The sequence below is a fragment of the Daktulosphaira vitifoliae genome, unplaced genomic scaffold (genome assembly GCF_025091365.1).
Source record: "Daktulosphaira vitifoliae isolate Bord-2020 unplaced genomic scaffold, ASM2509136v1 Scaffold_4, whole genome shotgun sequence".
Classification (NCBI taxonomy): domain Eukaryota; kingdom Metazoa; phylum Arthropoda; class Insecta; order Hemiptera; family Phylloxeridae; genus Daktulosphaira; species Daktulosphaira vitifoliae.
This window is the reverse complement of record NW_026099575.1, coordinates 30,932,176-30,957,413: the sequence shown is the minus strand read 5'-3', so window position 1 is coordinate 30,957,413 and position 25,238 is coordinate 30,932,176. Positions and strand designations below refer to the sequence as shown.

General features: G+C 24.9%; 3 protein-coding genes across 7 annotated transcripts in view; 2 read left to right on the top strand and 1 right to left on the bottom strand.

Annotated features, from left to right (window-relative positions):
* LOC126906135 (uncharacterized) overlaps positions 1-1,940 on the bottom strand; it is a 28,119-nt gene extending 26,179 nt beyond the window's left edge. The window contains exon 1 of one of the 2 annotated variants that reach the window (XR_007704191.1): positions 1,718-1,940. Coding sequence is in view for 1 of the 2 variants with exons in the window: in XM_050686439.1 (XP_050542396.1) it covers positions 1,718-1,754 (37 nt within the window). In the remaining variant the exon portion in view is untranslated. The remainder of the gene's footprint in view (positions 1-1,717) is intronic. The other variant, XM_050686439.1, reaches the window with a different exon arrangement.
* Positions 1,941-2,150: 210 nt separating this feature from the next.
* LOC126906134 (nuclear pore complex protein Nup153-like) lies at positions 2,151-11,798 on the top strand. Its single transcript, XM_050686438.1, has 12 exons — positions 2,151-2,359; positions 2,622-2,856; positions 2,919-3,032; positions 3,404-3,541; positions 4,070-4,156; positions 4,220-4,317; positions 4,508-4,717; positions 5,633-5,787; positions 6,107-8,396; positions 8,456-8,580; positions 9,842-9,936; positions 10,308-11,798. Exons 1-11 carry the CDS (start codon positions 2,336-2,338, stop codon positions 9,909-9,911), a joined length of 3,546 nt encoding a protein of 1,181 aa, XP_050542395.1. The 5' UTR covers positions 2,151-2,335; the 3' UTR covers positions 9,912-9,936; positions 10,308-11,798.
* A 2,241-nt stretch (positions 11,799-14,039) lies between these two features.
* On the top strand, positions 14,040-23,554 carry LOC126904460 (uncharacterized). 4 transcript variants are annotated; one of them, XM_050683506.1, is made up of 10 exons: positions 14,040-14,058; positions 15,980-16,084; positions 19,000-19,141; positions 20,974-21,317; positions 21,622-21,736; positions 21,800-21,881; positions 22,297-22,467; positions 22,525-22,725; positions 22,826-23,028; positions 23,174-23,554. In XM_050683506.1, exons 2-9 carry the CDS (start codon positions 15,985-15,987, stop codon positions 23,018-23,020), a joined length of 1,350 nt encoding a protein of 449 aa, XP_050539463.1. In that variant the 5' UTR covers positions 14,040-14,058; positions 15,980-15,984; the 3' UTR covers positions 23,021-23,028; positions 23,174-23,554. The 4 variants fall into 4 exon arrangements, with proteins under 4 accessions (XP_050539463.1, XP_050539462.1, XP_050539461.1 ...); XM_050683505.1 differs by lacking the exon at positions 14,040-14,058 and adding an exon at positions 15,638-15,867; XM_050683504.1 differs by lacking the exon at positions 14,040-14,058 and adding an exon at positions 15,638-15,907.
* Positions 23,555-25,238: the final 1,684 nt, after the last annotated feature.

Below are 25,238 nucleotides of genomic sequence, written 5' to 3'. Positions count from 1 at the left end.
TAATACTTAATGCAAATCTATAATTATAGTTTTTTAGATTGTGATAGAAGAAAATGTTGCTTCTTCATTTATTTGTATGAATAGCAACAGTATAGAGGCAGCAGGTGTTTTCAGAATTTCGTTTTGGAAGCGAAATTGTAATGTAAAAAATTATTAGCTGTGTAATAATTATCACATAATCTTTTAGCTGAGTTAGATCGTTTAATTTTATTTTTAATAAAATATAATATTAATAATTTAAGTATAATTATACAAATCTAAATGTGACCCAATTAATACCATCAGTAGTTTTTTCCGTTCTTCTAAGAAATGAGAAATTTATATGAATTATGTTGTTTTTTACGTGATTATAAAAATAATTTATTTTTATTATTCAAAATCTTTCATATACTTAAGTATCAAAAATTAACACACCGTAAAGGCAATATGGCATAACTATTAAAGTTAGCGTTATGGACGTTTTTCACGTTGCGCCCTGCAAATATGATTGGGTTACAAGTTCTAGCATGACTATATTTTGTAAGTCAAAACTTTTTAGGAAATATACACATTCAATATAAACATCTCTCAAGCTTGAGAAAATTTCACATCCCACCTTGGTATTAATCATTTCCATGTTCGTACCTTGTTTAAATAATAAGTATATATATTTATACTAATATTTAGATTAAATTAAAAAATATAATAAGAACTGAATTGAGAATACCTATTTTATTGATAATTACCGGAAAATTTTAAATAAGGCCAATCAAAGCTCGAGGAATACAAATTAAATTAATTAACAGTTATAATTTGTTCACTTATATTTTTTTTTTGTTTCGCTACTATAATTAGAGACTTCTCCTACAATCTGAATTTTAAAAAAGGCTAGTTTGTTTTAATTCTTTTACTAATAAATTGAAGCTAATTCTACGTAAAATATATAATATAAGACTACAATTGATAATAGTTGATAACAATTAAAAAAATATATATTTTTTTACCCAACGTACGTATCTAGACAGAATTATTCAGAGAATCTCCAAAATAATTTAGTAAAAAAAAATATTATACTTAAACTTTTATTTTCTGAATTTTATATTTTCGTGTATTAACAAAAAACATTTTAGATACAAACATTTTAATGATAAAATTTCATAGGACTAAATTAACTTATAAAAATTCGACAAATTAAAATCTGTTTGATTATATGTAGAAAATTGTTTTCAACTAATCAAATATCAAAAATTATTATAATTATCTCTATATTGTCATTTACAGTCTGTAAAATAAATAAATAGTAAAAATAAAAATTGTCTTAACTTAAGTATGCTAAAAAATTACAAATTTGAAAGGTGAGGACTCTTATGTCAAATATAAGAAATATTTAACCATGAATTTGTGGTTTGATATTTCCCTTTACGTCTGGAATAAGAAAAATTGATGTTTTAAAATCATTTTTTACGCCACAATTATAAATAGAAAATGGTAAAAAATGGTAATAACGCTGTCAGTTAGTAGTTAATTTACACTATGATACTTGCTAAGTTAAAATACCAAGGAAAATAAGTATGAGAACCAAATCAAAGCTTAAAATTTTTTCTTAAAATAGGTAATGTTATGAAATAATTTCCAATTTGATATAATTCAAATTCAAAATTCATCTCAAGGTACCACCCTAACTACATGGGTCTTCATCGGATCCTAAATATATGTGATTATATTAACTAATTTTTACCAGTGGTAGCTAAGATGACCAAAAGTAACAGTCGCATTGTGAAAAAAAAAATTCCTAATTCTTTCTAAAAGAAAACGGCTAGCTAAAGTTTTCACACTAACACTACAATAAAATAAAATAAATCGACACTCATTTGATTATGAAAAACTATCGTGCACGAACCAGTCCGTGAACGCGGAACACACAACAACAACAGACGGTATAACAATTGTAACTGAAGATTTAGAGAAAAATCCGAAAGTTAACTCACCCGGTGAACCGGTGAACAGAATCGAGAGCAGGTGTATATTTTGGCAGAACTCTCTCGCGCCTTTCTGTTTCTTAATGTGGCGCGATCTGTCAATATTAATTATACTCAGTAAGCTATGCAATTTAGACAACGTGATATTAATCTTGGCTACACTGTAGAAAGCGCGCAACGACTGATCGCTGATCTAGTTTATCCATCATGGCCGTCATGTTTCTACGCTTCTAGCCGAGTGTGTATTTTCGTTAACAATTATTTAGCAAGATAAAATTCCGTGAACGTGTGCGTTTACTTTTAAAAATGTGGCTGTCGTTAATATATGTGCGGTCGTTATATTTGTAGATCGTAAATCGCTGAAAAAACTAATCACCATGAAACCTTACGATAAATCGAATGTAAGTAATATTTGCCTAAACTTCGACAATGGCAACGTTATTATCATTGCCAAAACCCGCGCCAATATATCAACCCTTAATGATTTGATATTTTTTTAAAATATTCTTAATTTTAATTAATTTTTTTTGTTCTTATTTTACTACTGTACTCCGTACCTTATATACCTTCACTGACTTTTTGAATAATCCAGTTTGTGTGTTTATCACATGGTTTAAGTCACAGTAGTTAATGTGTATGATTGATAATGATCCTGTATTTCAGTCGTTTATGCGAAGGGTCACAAAACGTGTGTCAGAACTTATACCCGGCACAACATGGATGAATAAACTATTGAAAGACACGCAATCTAACAATGATCCATCAACAAGTGAATATGATGAGCAACCTCCAGTAAAAAAACTTTGTACTCCAAATAACACTTTCATAAAATGTACTAACAGATCTGATCTTAATACAACTGAATTATCCAACTCATCTGATAAACATAAGAATTCAAGTAATTCAAGTCTTTCATTATCTATTCATTATGGTTTAATGTTCTTTCTTATTTATTTCCAGATATAACCATTCAAAATTCTGGAATTTCTGTACCATATACATCTAGCACAATTAAACAATATCCATCATTTACAAATCAAACAAATTCTACATTTAGAGAAAATGTGGTTAATAGTAAGTTTTATTTTATAAGTAATTAATATAAGGCATTGATTTTTATCACTTCAATCATTTTTATTTAAAATAATGATTTACGATTTAATATATTTTAAGTATTCAATTATTGTACTGTCAATTAATACTAATTAATATAAAAAATGTATTCATATATGTACTTAAAAAATGTTAAAAAATAACAAATTTTGGTACTGTTTATCATCTAATAAAAATTTCACACATTTTTTTGGGATGATAGATAATAATTGTTACTAGGTTTATAAGGTATGCTTTACAACTTTATTAATATTTATAGGTAATACTAATAATTATTAATATAGATAATAATGTTAACACACAAATAATTTTATACTAAATTTATTTTATAGATCCTTTAAAAAGGAAGTCTGAAGAAACTGATTATTCCAATATTAATCAGCAATCTCCATCAAAACCAGCAGCTTTTAACTTTGCATCCTCAACTCCAGCTTTATTATCTACCAATAAATCAACTAATTCAAACATAAGTAAATTTTTTCTATGAAAACATTTATATTTAATCCATATTTAAATACTTTGATTTAACCTATCAGTTGAATGAATTCATTTAAAATACAAGTTCTACTCTAGTACCAGTATATTAAATATTACCACTTTAAATTGACAGGGCTACACTTTTTTGATTTGCTGTCCAAATGACAAATACTTTAGGTTTCTTATTAAGCTATTTGTAAATATTTAAAAAAAATAAACATATACAAGGTGATTAGAACTTTAGACACAGACCTTTTCTCAAAAATAACTGAAAATATAAGTATTTAAAAAAAAAATTTGAAAAATCAAATGGAAACCATTTTTTAGTTATATTTTTTTTTTTATAAATATTACCAATGAAAACTTATTTTATAATATAGTTTTTGAACTCTTATATTTGTTATGTATGTCACTTTTGATTATTTATTTATTTACAATTCATTTTATTTTATTCTTGACCATGAGTCAATATATTACCATGAGTTAAAAATAATCATGAATTATTTTTAATTTATTTACAGATCTAAAAAAATCTTATACTTCAGACAGATCATCCATAACTAATGATTTTTCTACACCACCTTCTTTAAAACATATTATGAAATTAAGTAAGTTTAAATATATTAGTTCTTTTATTGATATTAATAAAATTAATTATTAATTGATTATAGAAAATAATGACTCAAATTCCTTAATAAAGTTTGGAGACGCATCTAAACGTACTTCATCCCCATCATTTCGATGGGATACTTTTGTCAATTATGGGGAGGTAAGTATTCTTTAGATGAAATCTTGTATTTAAATTATTTATTTTCTTAAAAAAAATTTAATTGTGTAAATCTATTACTATAAATAGGAACATTTGTTCATTTATAGTTAATATACAGATATTTAATTAATATATAAATTAATATCTTTTTTTATTATTTTAAATTTAAATTGCTGTTGCAATTTTTCAGTTATCAGAACGCCAAAAGTTGTTCGCCCAAAAATCTCCGTTAAACTGTTCTCAAGTTGTATATGGAGGAGGTTCGGCACATTCTAACTTATCCAAAATACTTGGTAATACACCTCCAATTCATAGAAAAGCTATCCTTCCAATTTCTCCTGCTACTAATAATGAAATTAGGACTACATCGTCTATTTTATTGAAGCATATGTCAGCCAAGGTCTGTATACACATATATATATATTTATGTTAACACTGTTTAATGTAAAATATAATTAATAATGTAAAATTAATGTTAACATTAATTATTGAATACACTTAGTTATTATCCAAAAAATAATATCCTCTTATTAATAAATAAATTATAAATATAAATAACCTCTATAATGTTACACTAGGAATAATTATTTTTTCTATGTTGCAGAATTATAGTAATTATTACTATAGTCCTTTAGATAACTAAAATTAATTTAAAATGTTCAAACAGAGCTAAAAACTCCTATATTTAAAAAAGAAATCCTATTAACTAATGCATTCATTGAAAAAAGTTATTTTAATTAAAATATTAATAAACAAAATAGTATTTTAAATAATTATATAATGATGACCAATAATTATTTAGTACTGATCATTATAACTTTATATAACATCATTATAACACAGCATCAAAGTATGAATTTGAGGTTTTTACTTAAAGTTTTTATGTGGCTTTCAGAAATATTTGAAGTATTCTGTAGTTTCAATTATTATTTTAAGTATATCTTATAATTTATAAAAAAAAATTGACTATTGTGAATCAAATTAAACTATTTAATATTGTCTGCTGTGACCAATAGTGACCTAACTCCAAAATTGTCGAAAAAAGAATAAGCATACCATTAGTTAATGGTTTAATTTTACTGTATATAAAATATCAATTGCTTTTATTGTTCAACTAATTCCTGCTAAAATGTAATTGTCTCGAAGGTGATTTTTTAAATAAATCACTTAGTGTTACCAGTAGGGAGATATTGTAATTTTATCTAAAAAGAGCATTTTTGGAAATAAATTACTATTGTTCTTAGCAAGCTATGTTTCAAATTAAAAAACTTACTCGTTAAAAAGTTTATATAAAATAATAATTAATATTTTACAGGACAAAGTAATTGAAGAAAATAAATATATTATTCAACCTAAAGTAAATATAAGACATAGAGCAGAAAAAAAATCTATCCCCATTAAAGCAGAAACAACAGTTTGTCTTATTGATATTTCTCCAGAAAAATCAGAGTCCCAAACAACTGATATCCAGTAAGTATTATAATGCTAATCTACATAAATATGTATACTTAATATTTTAATACTTTCAATACTTGGATATATTTATGCACTTTAATTAATAATTTTTTTTAATTATGAGCATTTACTAACAAAAATAAAATAATTATTTAAAGATAGGTTCATTTTGTTAATTCAAATTGTATATTATTTGATACAATAATTTCTTTTTAAAAGATTTTCTCATGATATTTTTCCTTAATTATACATACAATATTTCATTTTATTATTATTATTTTTATTATTATTATTATTATTATTTTTTTTTTTTTTTTTTTTTTTTTTTTTTTAGGCATATTAGTCGAGATACTAACAGGAAATTAAGGGCTAATATATCAAAAAAATCAAGAGGCTTGCAATCCAATGAATTCGAATTGCCATCAAAAGTTGAATTACCAAATGTTTCTTTATCAGTACCTATATTACCAAGTATTAAATTAACTTCTGATGATTCTGATGATGAGTTTACATTTAATCAACCGTTAACATTAGAACAGTTTACTGAACAGGTTGTAGAAAAAACATTTATAACACATAATAATACACCAGAAGTTAAGTATGAAAAATCAATTAATTTATTTAACACTAAGATAAGCAATCAAAATATATCTGATTCCTCTAGTAAGCCAATTTCTCAAGAAACAAAATCTAGTAATAATTCTAAAAATGATACTGAAACTATAGCTGTCATAAAATCTGATAAAATACCTATATCATTTAAATTTAATGATGCAAGTAAACAAATTAACATGAACTCTAGTTCTCAAATGGAATCATCTAATTTATCTTCTAGTGCTTTTATTAGCAAATCACCAGTTTCACTTGAGTCAAATAAAAAAAATGTTTTGAGTGTGACTGCTAATACTATAAAAAATTGGTCATGTGACACATGTTGGGTATCTAATGATAGTGATAAAGTTAACTGTATAGCTTGTCAAACACCCAAAGCGGGTGTTACTCAAAAAACATTACAATTATGCAAACCTAGCACTTGGACTTGTGAAACTTGTTGGGTGCCAAATAAAAGTGAAAATGATACATGTGTTGCTTGTCAATCATTAAAATCAGGAGTAACCAAAAAAACGTCAGCACAAAAATCATCTTCTTGGAAATGTAATGAATGTTGGGTAATTAATAAAAATGAAGATGTTTCATGTATTTCTTGTGGAACAAAAAAAACAGATTCAAATTTAGAAAATAAATTACAATCTACATCTCAATTCAAATTTGGACTAAATAACAACAAGTTGGATAATAGTGGTTTTAAATTTAAATTTGGACTTGATAATAGTAAAATAAATGAGCCTACGAGTGAATTTAAATTTGGACTAAATAATAGTAAAAGTGAACTACCTGTAAATCAGTTTAAATTTGGTGAATTGAATAATGATCTTGAAAATAAAAAAATTGAGTCTCCTGTTAGTGGTTTTAAATTAAATACTAATTCACCTAAAACAGAAAACTCATCTTTTGGAACTTTTAAGTTTGGAGTTGAAAACAAGAATGATGCCATAAATAATACTAACAGTTTATCTAATAGCAATAATGCTACTCAACCGACTAATAAATTCATGTTTGGATTTAGCAATAAGTCAGATCATTCTGATAAACAAGTTTCTAAACAAAGTAATATATCTAATACCCCTATTATGCAATTTAAATTTGGTTCTGGAAATATTGAACCTGAGAAATCTGATAAACAACCAAAACCTACATGTGAAGAGAGTAGTACATCTGAGAAACCTACTAATCAGTTGAAATTATTCTTCAATAATAAAACTGATTCTTCTCCTAAATCTGTTGATTTAAAAAATGGTACAAATAATCAGTTTTTTGATCCCATTAATCAACTTAATAAAACTAATTCTCAAATTAATTTTGGAACTGTTATATCAAATTGCAATAATAATTTAAAAAATTCATCTTCAAATGTGGAAGAAAAAAAAACTGAAGAATCATCTACTGAGAAAATTTCACACGACGAAAAGAAAGACAAAGTTGATACCAAACAATTCAATTTTGGTATGTCATCATCTAAATTATCTTCACAGAGTAATGCAATTACAGCTCAAATAGTAAACGGTCATGCACAATCTAACGAAGTTACTAATGAAAGTACTCCAAATTTAATTAAAACTTCTCAGATGTTCACTTTTGGCTCATTGGCTAACCCAGAACAAATTGTACCACCATTAGATGAACAAAGAAAAATACCATCTTTTTCTTTTGGGTCAACTAAAACAGAAATCAATCCATTTAGTTTACCAATCTCTACATCCAATAATTTTGGTGTTTCTACACCTGTATTTGGAACCAGTAATCAATCAAAACCATTGTTTGGTAGTGCAACAAGTTCTTCATCAACAGTTAATTCTACTGTTCCAGTATCTAGTTTTACCTTTGGATCTATTACTCAACCAACAAATAATTTTTTCTCAAAGTCGGTAAATGATGAAAAATCTGGAAATCAGGTTTCAAATACTTTTACCACAATGAGTAACAGTATGTTTTCATTTGGTTCCCAATCTCAACCTGTATTTAGTGTATCTAATTCTGACACGCACTCGAAACCTTTCATTCAAGTAATTAATCCATATCAACTTTAATTTTTCCATGATTTTAACTTATTTCGTTATTATAGACAATTGATCAACCAAAGACTTCCTCAAATTTATTTGGCCAAGCAACTACTAAAACAGCTGTTAAACTGGATCCAAATGCACCTATATCAATTAATTTTACTGGTGGCACAAGAACTCAATTTACGTAAGTTTATATTTTGTATATATCATTTAATTTAATATATGGTAGCTATAAAAATATAAATTAATAGTTGAATGGCTAAACCTTATATATCAATTTTGTTTATCTTTTTTTTTTTTTTTTTCATTACATTTATTTTTCAAAAGCCTTAAGAATTTATAAGGGTCTTAAGAAATTACATTTTTTAATTTCGTACTAATTAATATAAGGTTTTTTTTATCACTGGCCATCCCTTATATCTTATAAAGGCGTTGACTTAATGTTTTTAATGGCAACATACATATTTATCTATTTTATAAAATAAAAAATGATGTTATAAAATATTTAAAGTAATAAATGGAGGTGAGGCACAGATGCTATCACTGTCTTTCTTCGGGTTCACTTTGCTTTAGGTATAAAAATGTGCACAATTTCTGAAATATTGATCCAAATGTTGTTATTGACCTGTTTTAATTAGATCATAATCTAATGAATGAGCTAGTTAATTATGTATGTTGCTATTTGAAATAATAAAGTTAAAAGGGATGAACAAAAAAAATATTTGATAAATATTTAAAAGATAAATGGAAAAACTTGTGTAACTAATAAAAAAAAAATGGCTAGATTGAATATTTTATATCCAAAATCTACATCAGTTTTAGCATTGTATAATTGGTAAATGTAAAAAATAAATTATAAAAATCATTTACTTTTTGTATGACTTAATTTGTATAAAGGTAGAATGCTAACTTATTCAAATAATAGTGTAGTCAAACATCAACAATAGTAAATAGGCGTTATACTATTTTAATCATTTTTAGCTATAAAAACTAATTTTTAATTACAATGGGTAATTATAAAAATATTACATAGCTTTAATATTTATTTGACAAAATAATGTTGCTAAAAATTTTATCCTGCTTATTTTTTTGATAATGAAATTCTGATGTTTGAATAAAAATGTTTATAAAAAGTAAATACTTCTCAATTGTACTATATATGATTTACGTTTTCGTGTATTTTATGAGTTTAACTAATAATTATCTTTATATATTTATATCCTTTTTTATGTTAGGATATTTTTATAAATTCTAAGTTTACTATGTATTTAATTATAATTTTTATTTATAATTAGTATATGAAACTTGTATATATTTGTCTGTACTTTTGCCCTAGGAGTGTCAACACAATAATAAAATAATAATATATTTTATAGAATTTTTCTTAGGGTAATTATTAAATAAGTGAATGAGTAGTGTTACTAATTTTATTTGATGTATGTTAGTGCTCAGCCAGAAACCTCAGAACCACCAACTAAAAGAAAAATTTTGAAACCTGTTAGAAGGATACGGTAAAATATGGGCATACTACTTTTATCTTGTAAGTTATCTGAACATTTTTTTGATTTACTAAATTATCATGTTTTGTATTAACTAATCATTCCATCATAAGCTTATTATCAATTACATTACATTTTTTTATTAAATTAGCGTTTTTAGCATGAAATACAATTACTTATAAAAGTAACTTATAAGGGAAAAAATAACAATCTTGAATTATTTAAGTATTTTAAAAATGAATTTTTTTTCATAGGAAATAATTTTTGTTGTGGGTATTTTATAATTATGGGAGTATTTTGAATAAATTATCTTGTTAATATGTCTATGATAGAATTTTTGTTAAAAATTATATTTAAAGCTGTAATTTCATATTTACAAAATACTATTAAATAAAAGACTTTATATTTACAGAACAAGTTTCACAAGTACTACATGTATTGAATCATATTTGACTAATTATGGTAATATTGGTCATGAACAGACAGTATATTGAGTTTATTGTGAAATTGACCCATCTAAAAAGCTTACTTTTTTTATTAACATACTTTTTTGTTAATTTATTGATTTTTGTACATAATAGTAAGTATTATGTATTTTTATTTTTGTATATTACTATCTTTATAATGGTTATTTTTATTGTTTGTATTCGACCAAATCTGGTTTATTTAGTGTAATTATAAATCTGTCTGATTCTGAGATAAGTGGCTGTTTTTGATACTTCGCAGCGAGCATTGTTTTTATTCATATAATTTGGTCTTAAAATGTTAAAAGTAACTAGAAAGATTTATTTATTTAATAGTTTTTAAATTACTTCATGAAAATATTTTTAGCATTAAATAAGAAAGAATTTTTTATTGACTATTTTTATCCATAAAATGATACAGACTTTTTTTGATTAAATCATATAGTTATATTTCATTAAAATAAAACTTTATTGTTATTTAACTAAGCTATGGTAAAATTATTACAAAATTTCATAATTAATTTGCCTTTTATTTATGTTTTATATATATAACTGAACCTACTAAATTAATTTAAAAATAATTATTCAGGCAGGAATATAATTAATTGTATATTTTATATAGCTATTTAGTCGTTAATATTTTAGTTAAGTAAATTTTAAGTCTGACCCAAGGAATTTCTTAAATAAGCTATAATGTTGTCTATTGCCTTAAGACAATAGTTTTACTTGAACAATTCTTTTATTTCTTTTATGTGACTATGATGGAAATTTTTTTTTAATTAAGACCATTTACTTGAATTTTGTTACTGTTATAATGTATATAATTGATAAAAATGGCGTATCAGATGTATACATTTTAGTTGGAATTTCGCCAAATGGCCTATATGTCTGTGATATTCTTGTGGGTCAGGCTATGACGTTCTTCGATAAAAATTAAATTATCGAATTATATGGCAGGCTCACTCCTTTAAAATTTAATGCTAATTCAATTATGAATTAATATTAATTAATGATAAATGAATTAAAGTTCATAATTTGATGTTGGTGAAAAGAAAAAACATTATAGTTAAGTAACTATTTTTTAATACAGAAAGTTTATTTCCATTTTGATTGTTTATGACAGTAAAAAGTTATTGTATTGTTATCTATTTATATTCATTTGTTGTACAGTGTTACAGATTAGTTAAATACTTGTATTAACTGGTAAATGGAAATAAACTAATTTGACTGTGATTTATGGATATATTATTTTTGTCCGAAAATGTAGTTTAGGAGTAAGGCTGCTAATAAGAGCTTCATGTAGCCTATATTTTCTTGTACAGATATTTTTAAATATATATGTACTTTAACTGTTTATAAAAACTAATGTTATTTCAAATTCTTTAAAAATTGTAATAAAATACAATGTAAAATAAACTTATGTTTGTTTATTTTTTAAATGTATGTGTTCTTTTTATATTATAATATATATTGATGAATTACAAAAAAGTTAGTGCACTCTAAAAATATTTTCAGGATCTTTATTTGAATTTTATTTGCCATAAAGGCTAATGTTTGTCAGAATTTTAAAATACCATAATAGTGGCATGTATATTTTATTGGTATTCAAAGCGTTTTCTATCCTTGACCCTTTAATACTCTGAATACACTATTGTACCCATCACGAACTAAGATAAAATGGACTAGACGCGAGCCATATCAGATGATCCCGTTCTGTTATACATTTCTTGAAAAGGGGTAAATTGAAGTAACGGCACCAATTACTAATTTATATTCATTTTTTCCGATTTTTCCAACTCTGTTTTTAGCTTCCCTAGCTATAACCTTTTTAGAGGATTTAACTTTGTGGCATAATTACGATTTCGTCTTAGGAGGTGATATACATAAAATTTTTAACTTTCCACTCTGTATGGAAAAAAATTGTATCTTTCATCTTCTAAGTGACAAAATATGAGTTTTCCTAAAAATTTGTAATCTTTCCTCAACTATGAGGTAAGATGGTCTTATAAAACTTGTTCAAGAAATGGGTGTTTTAATAATTTATTGGTATTAGGTCGTGCTATCGGAATATTCAAGAGAGTAAGTTTAAAAAATGCTAATACCTAAAGTTTTAATATTCAAAATTTACCTCGAATACGCTAAATATTAATTTCTTATCATAATTAAAATTGACGTGTGCGATTGTAACGTTAGTAAATGTGTATCAATGTGTGCTATAGGGGCGTGCTTTGTAAAAATGCCATAGAATATACGTTCTATTTGAGGATTACAAGTCTCAAATCGGACCTACCTACAACTTTTTTCAGTTTGGAATGGAAGCAAGGGTAACGGAATTTTTTTACTTATTATCAAATTATAGTGGTGTATTATGTATTCATCCCTCACTATTTTACCTGCCTCCGAGAGGATAACAAAAAGTATCAAATATCGCTATATCAAAGAATTCAAAATTTTGTATCTATGATAACACTAGGAGCCAGTTTTTTCAACTCGGTAGCGTAGTTTGATCATTTTATTAAAAGACAATGCTATAATAACCGCGTATGATTAACTATAATTCTCGTGTGGTAATAACACTAATCAATTTTATCAAGTTTTAAATATTTTACATATAGTAAAATAAATACATACAGATTTTTCATTACTTGCAAATAATTAAATACACATAGACGACGCAAAGTAAACGTATCCCCTTCGCGAGTTTCAGCCTGTTATAAATTTGATATTATCTAAAAGTTTTGTTGTGAAAAATTTACATTAACTATTTTCTTTCTAGACAAATAAAATCTAAATATAATATACAAGATGGACCAGATAAAATAAAAACTCTTGTAACTTTTGAAACAATTAACATTTTGCTAATATATTTATGTTTTCTAAGACTACGATAAAATTATATTTATTTTTTAACATTTCAAAATAACCGTTTTTTAAAGCTTACTTTTGCCATAAGACAAAAGTGATACTATGACACTTTAAAAAAGATGTATCAGATTACTATCGATTGTAACAAGAGAACTTATACATTATAAACTATTATAACACCAATATGAGTTGTACCCACTCCGCCTTATATCACCATTTGTTTTAAAATTGTTTTTGCTCTATTAATATTTTTGGATAGAAAAGTTCTTAAAATAAAATTGTAAAATTTTGAAAAAATGGACTATCATTGTTTAATAATAATAGTCAATGTTACGACAAAATTATTGATAATTTTCACTACTATATAGAAGTCAGACGAATTAATTTAATTTATCAGAAATAAAATAATAAGACTTCCTATATTTTTAATAATTTGACTTTTTACAAATTTTATTTTTAGTTTATTTATATTTTTGTTTTTTTAGAATACTTAGATGACTTACTTGTTAGTTAAATATAAGTATTTCTCCCCTCTCTCTATAAGGCGCAACTAAAATAATTTTTTAAGGGTGCTTAATAAATTTGTACTTCCTCTATAAAAATATATTTAAGTATGATATAATATGTTTATATTAGTTTGAATATAATTTTTTGAGATTTTTGTGGGGCTAATTCTTCATATTCTCCCTAGTGCTATCTAGCGACAAAAAAAAATTTGCCATGCCACTTATTTGGTTCACTAGCTACCACTGACTATAATTATATTACCTTTGATAGTAGTTAACAAGGTATTGCTTTTACTATGTGTTTTAGTTTCGTTGCGAAGTTGAGAAGGTATTAATTTTACTATATTTTTTAATTTTTATTTTACACTTTTATATATATCTTAAATTAAAGCTTCTGTAATATACTTTAATATGGGAAAAAAAAATTCGGACTTTATTTTATTTTCATCGTGAAAACGCACATCAAAGTTAATAAAAAAAAATAGGATTTTTGTAAAAAAAATTTTTTATATTTTTAAATTTATATTGCTATAACTTTTTGAAAAATGTATGGATCATTACAATTTTTTAACGATAAATACTATTTACATACCTCTTTCATTTGAAATACTTCTTTTTTAAGTCAGACCATTTCCCTTTATACAGAGGGGTTCAAAACTTAAAAATGCATATAGAAAGTAGAACTTTTTCAACTTAATTTTTGAAAGTGTTCCGGAAATACTAACACTTATATATATATCTTAAATTAAAGTTTATGTAATATATTTTAACATGAAAAAAAAAAAATTTCGGACTTTCAGATATAACGTTTTTATGGTGAAAACGGACATCAAAGTTAATAAAAATTAACGATTTTTGTAAAAAATTACAATACTAAATTATTAAATATGAATTCAATACTATATTTAATTGTTGTAATAAATATTTATTCATATATTACGCTTATGAATCATAAAACTTGTAATCAGGATATAAATAAGGAAATAGGAGATCATCTTGCTTTTGGAATAATCCACCAAATTTTTAAAATTAAACATTATCTACAGATTTGCAATGAAGCGTTTTTTATGATAGTGATTTTAATCACTGTCAGATTAAATCTATATTGGACCCAACTATGTCACTTCCCCACTGTGCTGGATTTTTTTGTCTATAGTTGCCAATAAAATGATTTAACACTTACAAAACTAGTTTTGCTATTCTGTACAATAAAAGAGCCCAGGATTTAATTTAATTGAACTTATCATTTTCAAAATTTAAAAAAAACCCATTAATTGTAATTATAAAAAAAAAAATACATTAAAATTGGGTTAAATAAGGCCAAAGTATGATAAAATTCTTTTTTGTTTTCAGATTTTGACAATGATTCCTAACGTTCGCGCTTTAAATCAATATCTATATACATCCAATATTTTTATCTGATAAATAGTAGTTTTTTTGATAATTAAAATATTTTTTTATTAATTTAATTAATTTTTTTTCTTCTAATATAAATACTGGTTCAATTCAGTGACGCCAATGTTAAAAATAGTTAATTTTTTTTTACTTTAAAATCGCTATCCGTTTTTATCAATAATTGGAAAAAATTTAGGATCATAATATTTTTATAAAACAAGGTTATTTATGGTTGGGTACCTTTTTTTGGTATTTAAAGAAAACATTTTTGAAAATTAAGTAAAAATAAAACCAATTTTAATCCAGAAAATAATTTTCTGAAAATATATTTTCTAGATTAGTTATATTTCATTGATATTGTATACTACGGTATACTGAAGTACAACTAAGGTGAATGTATAATGTATTCACATTATAATCAAAACTATGTAAGTTGGTAGCAATGAATTTCAGCAACCAATAAAATCAACGTTTGTTCGAAAAATTGTAATAACGGCTCACTAGTTGATAAACATAAACGGTTGAAATACACATACCTTCAGTAAATATAATGTCTTATTTAATGTGTATAGAACCATTTAACAAAACAATCAAATGAGTTACTAGACTTGATCCATTACAAATCTGACTTAATTTTCAATCTTATTTTATTAAAGTATTTTTATCAACCTGAATTTCTTCAACAATATTTTTTATTTACTTTCAGTTATTCGATTTTGGTCATCGTATTAACGACTCCATAGTAAAATATTAATTTTATACCAGTGTAAATTTTTTATGTGGCGAGTTCATTAAATCTACTTTATTTCCTTAAAAAATAAAAATTTAATTAGTATATAATTTTTAAATTATAGATAAAATGGATAAAAACGATGTGTTTGAATTTGATGCCCCTAAGACTTTTACTAATTTATATGAAATGGCCAACGCCGAAGATGACGGAGCTGACAAATTTTTTGGTATGTTAATTATTATTTTATAAATATATACATAGTAGAAAATGTAAGGTGTACAAAATATAAGGAAACATCAATTATTATGATTAATGAGAACATTAAAAACCCTTTTCTTTACTTATTGAACAACTTGTATAGAAGGTTTGTATTAAGAAGTAACTCATAAGAGATTGTTTCTGAAATGTACTCTTTTAAAATTCTTATTAATAGTTAAATAATTAAGTTACCTATATTTTTATGCATTTATGAGGTGTGTTCAATAAATACCCAGACTAAAATTATTACAGAAAAACGTTTGATGTTATCGGTAATGTTATTATACCAAAATAAATTAGAGATAATAACTATTATTTTAGTATATAATAATAATCATTATCTCAAATCAGTCATTGACAATACACGTTCAAAGTTGGTCGTTTTGTATGAAATCGCGATTTCACGATGGATAATATTACAGAGCAATGTACGTGTATCAAATTTTGTTTCAAAATAAGTAAAAATGCTATGGGAAATTTTTGAATTGATTAAATGGGCTTTTGGAAATAGATTTGAATGGTTCAAATGTTTTAAAGAAGGTCGGATATCCATTGAAGATGACCATCGTCCTGAACAACTGTCAACATCTAAAACATATGATACCATTACTCTTGTGAGAAAATGAACTCTAGCCCTTGAACTGAAAGGAACAAAAACCTAATAAGTCTGAATGGTCACAAATGTGTGTATGCTAATAACAGAATATATGCAAATTTTTAAGTGTTTTAGTATTAACTAAACAAGTTTGTTTTTTCAAAATACAGAGTTGTAATTTATAGCTGATATTTATGTTTTTTAGTTGAAATCGTTTAAGTTTGTTATTTTATTATAATTAACATTAAATAAGTTTGTTTTATTAGAAAATTATGCTGTATATTAAATAAATGAGGGGTTTTACTTGGTATTGTGATGGTGTTATCACATATTTTATTATTACTATTGAGATGTTTTTAAATGTGACAAAATTTATTAAAGTTTTAGTTTCTTTTTAATTAATACTTGGACTATTGTAAAATAAGCTTATGAAGTATTTAGTGAAATTTGTGTTTTAAAAAATATAAGTGTATCTTATAAAGAGTTACAAGCACTTTCCTAATATGCTAATAGTTAAAAGTATAAAAAAAAAAAATGAATAAGTTAAATTATCATTGAACTAGACTCGTTTTACTACTATCAAATTTAGTTGTTTAATACTAAAATTCAACCTGTGTCACCATAATAACTGGCTCAAAAAATGACTTGCTCATCAATTTAATTATTTTAGACACATTTAGTAATTTGGGCAAACATGAGGTTTCAATGTTGTATACCTCTAATTTTTTTTTAGTTATAATATAATACCATTAATTAATTAAATAATTTATTCTAGCTTCTCTAGAGATTTTACATTTTACTACCTGTTGTCAGTGGATTTATTATAAATGTTTTTGTAATTAATGTACAATATGAAAAAAAAAACATTTTTTTTTAATGAATCAATAAAATTATTTAATAAAAGGGTCAGTTGTTAATAATCGTGGCTGCAACATCTCAATACTTTAACATCATATTCAAATACTATTTAAATTTCTTGTCTTAAAGATGTACTTTATCGAGTTAAATTAATTTTATTTAATAAAAAATTTTTAATTATTATTAAATTAGTATTTGAAATATACCCAACAAAAATATTACAATAATGAGAATAGATAAACACAAATTTTAGAAATACTTGTAATTAATACCTTGTCAAAAAACTTTATGGTAATAATTGTATAAATTCAAATTATTCCATGTATCAATATCATTATTAAAAATTTAGTCATTTTCTAAACATTTTTAAAACTAATCACTTAAGTCACTTTTTCAATTGTGCCAATTACTTTCCAACTCTGAAAGTATATAACATAAAATAATTTGTTGAGACCATAGTTTTATGTCATATTTCAAGGATGGTAAAAGACATAGATTCTTTCATGACATAAACAATTTTTTTAAGTTTAATTTTCAAAAGTTATAGTATGCTCAGTGGCAGTCAAATGATAGATTCCCCATATGACATACCCTACCTGTTTGACATTTTTGTACAATTTTCATTATATTTATTAATTCAATTTAAAATTATTTAATCATATTTAATATAAATAAATTATTAATCCTACAAACTAGGGAATTAAACTTTAAATCTTGGTTATTTTTTATACATAGGTACTTTGAATGAAGTAATATTCTAAAATAAATTAAATGTTTGAAATAGGCTTAATAAGAAAAGAGAAATTTATGAATATCTAATAGTTCTTAATAACACTTTGATATAAAAATATAAATAAAAAAGCTCTGGGATGTAACATAATGATAATTATTATTAAGGTTTTTCATCCTCTCTTTTTGCAAAACAATTCGACCACCACTGAGTATAATAATATTCAAATGATATTAATATAAAAATTAAAATAGAGTTGAATTTTTTTTACAGTTAGTATTTCTAAATAGTTTAAGTAAAATATTCGCTACATAGAAAATATGTGTAAAAAATGTTTTAGCTTTGATATGGAACAATTTTTGTATAGTGCTTTGGCTTAATTAATTATAAATCTTAAAAAAAACATTTTTTTTTTAAATAAACATTACTTATCATCAATTGATCTATCTTAGAATTATAAAAAGTCTTCAGAAAACTATAATTCCATGTGCCTAGAATCTTTAAATTGTAACCATAACTTATTATTTTAAAATCTACTAAACTGATATACCAATATTTAACATAAGATATACATAAATAGTTATTAAAAAGTATTAATAATAATTTAAATGATTTTTTCACATAACATAATAGATAATGAATAAGAATATCTTCAATATATAATAAATATAATTTTTTTATATATAATATAATTTATTAGATTTAATTGCTGAAAAAATGGGAGGTGCTAAATCTGAACCTAGCTTGGAAGTTATAAAACAAGAATCACTTTTTGATGAAGACGATGAAGAAAATAAAGAAAACTTTGCACCTGATGATGTATTTGATCAACACAATTTAAAGTATGATAATTTATAAATTAATTATTAATAAAATATTAATCATCTTAACTTTCAATTGAAATGGTAAGGTAGTATGTAGTTTTTCAGGAGTTTTAATTAGGATATAGACTGTTGAATGAGTCTTATAAATTAATACTTAAAAGTTTAAAATTTCTAGAAAAATTAATATTTAAAAGAAAAGTTGTTATACTTTAAGTTTATAAAAAAACAGTAACTACTACTTTTTATCATTATTATTATTACACATTATCATTTTTTGACTAGCATTTTTCATCAACTTTGCCGAAAAATTTCCTAAATTTGACTTATCTGTCAAAATATTGAAGTCATTCTTCTTCTTCCTCGCCTTAATCCCAACTACTTGGTGTCGCCACCCTTATCCTAATCTTCCCGTTGATACAATCTCCCACATCATTTACGCTCACATCAGCTGTCCTCAAATCGCATTCAACAGCATCCCTCCATCTCATTTTTGGTCTTCCTCTACCTCTTTTTCCTTCAACATTCATTTCTATAACTGTTCTTACAGCTTCCGATTCTTCTCTTCTCATAACATGATTAAATCATCTAAAAGTCTATTTTCTCTCATCTTATCCACGATTGACGCTACACTTATACTCCCTCTTATTTGCTCATTCCATATTCTATCTTTTCTAGTCACTCCACTCATCCAAATAAGCATTTTTATTTCTGCTAGACTCATTATCTGCTCTACTTTCTTATCAACCGCCCAACACTCTGAACCATACATCATAGATGTACTTATTACAGTCTTGTAGAATTTACCTTTCAGCCTCATTGGAATTCTTTTATCGCATAAGACGCCAGACACTTCTTTCCACTTCAACTACCCGCACTTAATTCTGTGTCTTACATCCTCGTCAATACCACAACTCTTCTGCATAACTGACCCTAATACTTCTACTAATTCTCTACTTTCAAGAACCTATTCTTACTTTGTATCTATCTTTCTCCCTTATACACGAGTCCAGCCTAGAGTTAAGTGGTGATGTCCCTACACCATTGACACTATAAGCGTTGGGTAGACCTGTACAGATGACTGATGAAACAGCTACCGCACAAGTTGTCCGGCTGGTATCAAACACTTTATTCCTTGGGCCTTCTCCGGTTTTAACTGCTTTCTGTTGTTCCCGCGTACATCTGAAATGGGACAATACTTTTTTTTGACAAAGATTTTTACGTCGGCTGTCGACCTGACACAACCTTATTAGTCGCCTCATACGACTGGCAGAGGAGCCGTTGAAGTATTCCTATCCCCTATCCACAGGGAATGTAGAAATAATATGTATAAAAATAATAATTTTACTATAGTTGTTTTAAGTACTTGCACATTGTTTTTAAAACAACAATTACTCCTACCTTCAATTTTAAGCTGGTTAAAGTCATTATTTTCAATTTACTTTATACTCTATCATTTTTTTAACAATCGATAAAATAATGGAATTAAAGATTAAGTAAATTGTCAGGGAATTATTTTTTTGTTACCATTAACAAAATTGAAGGACACACATTTTTAAATCTATTATCATTTTTTATATTTGTATGAATTTGGGCAACTTAAGAATATTGTCTTATTAATATTATTTATAAAATATTATATAGAATTATCAACTTATTATTTATTATCGAAACCTAAATTATTTCATTAGTTAATTTATTTAATTTGTTATTAGGTGTCTTTGTCATACTGATTTAGTAATAATTTGTGCGCATATCTTGATTCAGTTAAAAACTCTTAAGGGCTAGGAAAGAAGTTTTTGAATATTTAATTTATAAGCAAATTAAGTTAATATATTTTTTTGAATTTATAGTTCAATTGCTCATCAATTAATTCGTTCAGCAAAAAAACCAAGAACTTCAAAACTACATAATAGACATTCTATAACTGTTGAAGGTATTGAAGTTGAATTACCTCGAGTAAAACATCATGCCATGATTACAAGATTAGATGAGTTGGAGAATACACCTAAGTTTGATCTTCGCTCTCGTTCAGTTGTTAAATCTGAATACAAATATGAACAAGTGAAACCAGGTTCGCAAGAAAGCATTATATTAAATAAAAGTGCAAAAAAATTTATGAGTATTGCTGAAAAAGTGAGACATTTCTTCAATGATACACCACCTAGATTTCATTCTAAACCCACTGTCTCGTCTGGTGAGTTTTTAGGTTGGCTTTGGTAAAAACATTTTCTGCTTTCTATTAATGCATGAATTTCTATTCTTCTAGTTCCAACATGTAGTATTTTATTTTTTAATTAAGATACATGCATAAAATATAGAAACTAAGTAGGGATAAAATGTTTTGGAAATTTAAAAGTGAAGTTCAATGGTTTGCATGATAAAAATTATTTTATTTTATCCATTTTGTACACAAGAGTAGCTTAATTATAGTGCATATTGTAAAGAATTTATTTGTAAAATTAATTCAATGTTTTATTTTGTAAATATATGCATATTAGGTTCAAACGTTTTAAAACCAAGAAGTACAGTTTGTTTATTTTCATCAAATGATATGAATAATTTATCTAGTACATTTAATAATGGTGACAACATAAATGAAATAAAACAGTCAAGGTGTGTGTTTTTTATATTAACATTTATATTATCAAATGTGTTTTTTATTAATATTTTATGTAGGAAAGATCATGAAGACATTTCTGGAAGAAATTTACCGAATATCAATTTCAACTCACAAAATCCTTTAAGCTCTATAAAAGTGGTAACTGCATGTTTTATATTTACTAAACAATATGAATTTATATCAATGAATTATTTATAAGTTTTCCTAATTTAGGTTTTAAATGAGTTCACACATACTATATAATTTTATTGATAGATATATTTTTCATAGTTCATTAGAAAATTAAAAAATAATATTATTGAAAACAATAGTAAAGTAACAATACAACATAAATTTAAAAAATCATTTCCTAAGATCTAATTTATAAACACATTTATTGTGTTAATCTGTGTATTAAACTCAAAAAATTTAGTTGGGTTTAAAACTAAAAAGTTTTGAATTAATTATTTTATAATTGGACTTTATTTTTGCCTTATAAATAATATTTTATCATATTACTATATCAAATTATAAATATTTTACTTCAAATTTTATGAAAATCATTTTTTTTTAGTCTACTAAAACTCAATCAATTAAAATTCTCAATTCTCATGATGGCGTTCAAGTAGTAGAAAATAAAGAACTTGGCCATGGTGGTATTAAAGTACAAGAAAAACAATTACATACAGTTCCTAAACCTTTCAGCTTTGAATCTCGTAAATCATACGCAATTGCTAAATCAAGTGTAAATTTGTGATTAATTAAATATTAAAAATTAGTATTGACAAACAAAAATTTTTAGACTAAAATTCCTCAGCAATGGATGTTTAAAGCACGTCCTGCTACAGTTCTTAAAAAAAAACCATTTGTACCAAAACATGAGAAAAAATATACTGAGCCTAAAAATGTACAGCTTAATACTGAAAGACGCGCTAAAGAATGGATGGTGTTTGAACAAGAGTTAAAAGAAAAATTTTCACATTATGAAGAAATGGCTAAAAAAGTTAGTCTATTAATTATAATTAAGTTCAAGTTATTAATAAATATTGTTATTTTATATTAATAATTTTTTTTCAAAATAATAATTTGTTTTTATTTTATAGAGGCAAGAAGAAAGTAAAAAAGAAGAGATTCGTGCATTGAAAAACTCTAGAAAACAAACTGTACATAAACCTATACCAATTAAGAAATATAAACCTATTTTAATAAAAAAATCAGAAAAGCCTGTTACAGTACCACATAGCCCAAGATTTTCAATTCGTCCAAATAGAGGATGTATAAATACTGTATGCGAATGACCACTTAAGTAATAATCTTATTTTTACTATTAATGATGTAACTATTTACTTAATTACTTAAAGTTATTAAGATTAAAAGTTATCCTGATTAAAATTTCAGTGATAATCTATTCTTACTTATAGATGACTAATATTTTCTATTAAATATTTCAGCAAATTGTTGTTGTATTGAAATAATTGCAATAATCAAGTGTACTTTAAATAATGTGTGTATATTATAAATATTTTAAAATCTTAATGTTTTTTTTTTAATTTTTGAATAAAATATGTTAACTTTATATGTGTGTAAATAATGACTTATCAGGTAACAAATGTTATAAAACTGCAAATGATAATGTGTTTTTTTTATCTTTCAACATTTATTTAATTTACTTAATATTGATGGACAATCACAACCAGTACTGTAACATTTAATTTTTTTGTTTTTATAAAATGATATGATATATAGTTAGTTAGAAAGTTTTGCACTTTTATACTTATGTTTTATGATCATTTTGTTGTATGAGTAATAAATATTAAATGTCATTTGGGGAATTTCATTTTTTTCTTATATATTTTATATTGTAATAATTTTGACTTCTAAGAAATTTGCTGTATAAATATTAGTGTTTAAGTGTTAGCTTAATTATTCAATTGCTTGCTCGGTAATTTGTATAAAGGATTGTATTTTAATTTATTTGATTAAAATACTAGACTTTTACTTACTGTTCCACTTTGGTATTTTAATATGGTTTAAAATCACCATAAAAAAAAGTAAACATAAAATTAAGATTTTTAAAGACTCAAAAAATAGAAAAAGAACTTTCAGAAAACTATTTTATTTTGCTTATGTTAAAAAAAAATCTTTTTTTTTTTTTTGAAATTCTGCATAAATTTTAGACAATTTTGTCAACTATAATAAGCTGAATTACATTATGGATTATTAGTTAAAAGATAAATATATAGTATTGTAATATCAGTTCATCGAATCTATTTCACTTATTTTTGTGAATAAATGTAATACTCCATGAAATTATAATTATATTATTTTAGAGTCTATCGAATAAAGATATATTTATTCTCAATACGGGAAATGCCTAAATTTCAGTATAATAGACTTAAATTATATGTACAATAATAATATAAAATACAACAATTAATAATATAATAAAGCTGATGGGTCCTTATTAGCAATACTAATCATTCTATAACATGGCTGGTTTTTTAGGTAGTTGGTATTACATTTAGATACAGAAATAAGAATTAAATGATGTGCGTGATAAGATGGAACTTTAAATTTTATTAGTTCTAATAGTTCAGGAGTGTCTATATGACCATCAATAAGACGCCTGAGGAAAGTTAGATTAGCTTCAAGTCTCCTATCAGCTAACGTAAGCAAACCGAGTTGATGCATTATTGGTGTATAGTCATGGGGTGGGTGATCAATTTTTAATTTATTTTCCGCAAAGTTTAAAAATTTGCGTTGCACTCGTTCAACTTGCATCATATCACACGCAGTAACTGGATCCCAAATAATTATTTTAATAATTATAAATAAACATTGACATTCTGAACCATACATAATAGCTGGCGTCAATACAGTCTTGTAAAATTTACCTTTCAGCCTCATTGGAATTCTTTTATCGCATAAGACGCCAGACACTTCTCTCCACTTCAACCACCCGCACTTAATTCTGTGTCTTACATCCTCGTCAATACCACTGCTCTTTTGCATTACTGATCTTAAATACTTAAGACTTTCTACCTCCCCATTCACACTCTCCCCTATTGTCACTGATCTCCTCATTTCATCTACCTCATATTCTCTTTTGTCAACCCAGCTAGAATTACTGGTAATGATAAAATTAATTGTCATAAAGTGTCTAAAATTGGTCTTGTTCTAGTAAACTCAATGGTGGATAATAACTTTCATGATATAAATCTTAAAAGGTCAAATAAAGTTATAACTGTATTTTCAATACTACTATTGTTAAAATTAATAATGAAATAATTAAAGTAAACCCATTGCTACTATTTCAACTAATCGCTATTAAAAAAAAAACCAGCAGTGTCCCGGCACAGTGTGTATAATTGGGTTCAGTATAGATGATATGTGACAGTGATTAAAATCATTATCAAAAAACAACGCCTTGATGCAAATCTGTAGATAGTGTTTAATTTTAAAATTTTAATGGATTATTACAAAATCTACATGATCACCTATTTCCTTATTTATATT

Bases quoted from the DNA above. Each gene is read 5' to 3' on its own strand.
- LOC126904460 (XM_050683506.1), top strand. From the start codon at position 15,985: ATGGATAAAAACGATGTGTTTGAATTTGATGCCCCTAAGACTTTTACT. The intron at 16,085-18,999 runs GTATGTTAATTA...ATAATTTATTAG, and splicing joins CGGAGCTGACAAATTTTTTG to ATTTAATTGCTGAAAAAATG. The intron at 21,318-21,621 runs GTGAGTTTTTAG...TATGCATATTAG, and splicing joins TAAACCCACTGTCTCGTCTG to GTTCAAACGTTTTAAAACCA.
- LOC126906134 (XM_050686438.1), top strand. From the start codon at position 2,336: ATGAAACCTTACGATAAATCGAAT. The intron at 2,360-2,621 runs GTAAGTAATATT...CCTGTATTTCAG, and splicing joins AACCTTACGATAAATCGAAT to TCGTTTATGCGAAGGGTCAC. The intron at 4,157-4,219 runs GTAAGTTTAAAT...AATTGATTATAG, and splicing joins AAAACATATTATGAAATTAA to AAAATAATGACTCAAATTCC.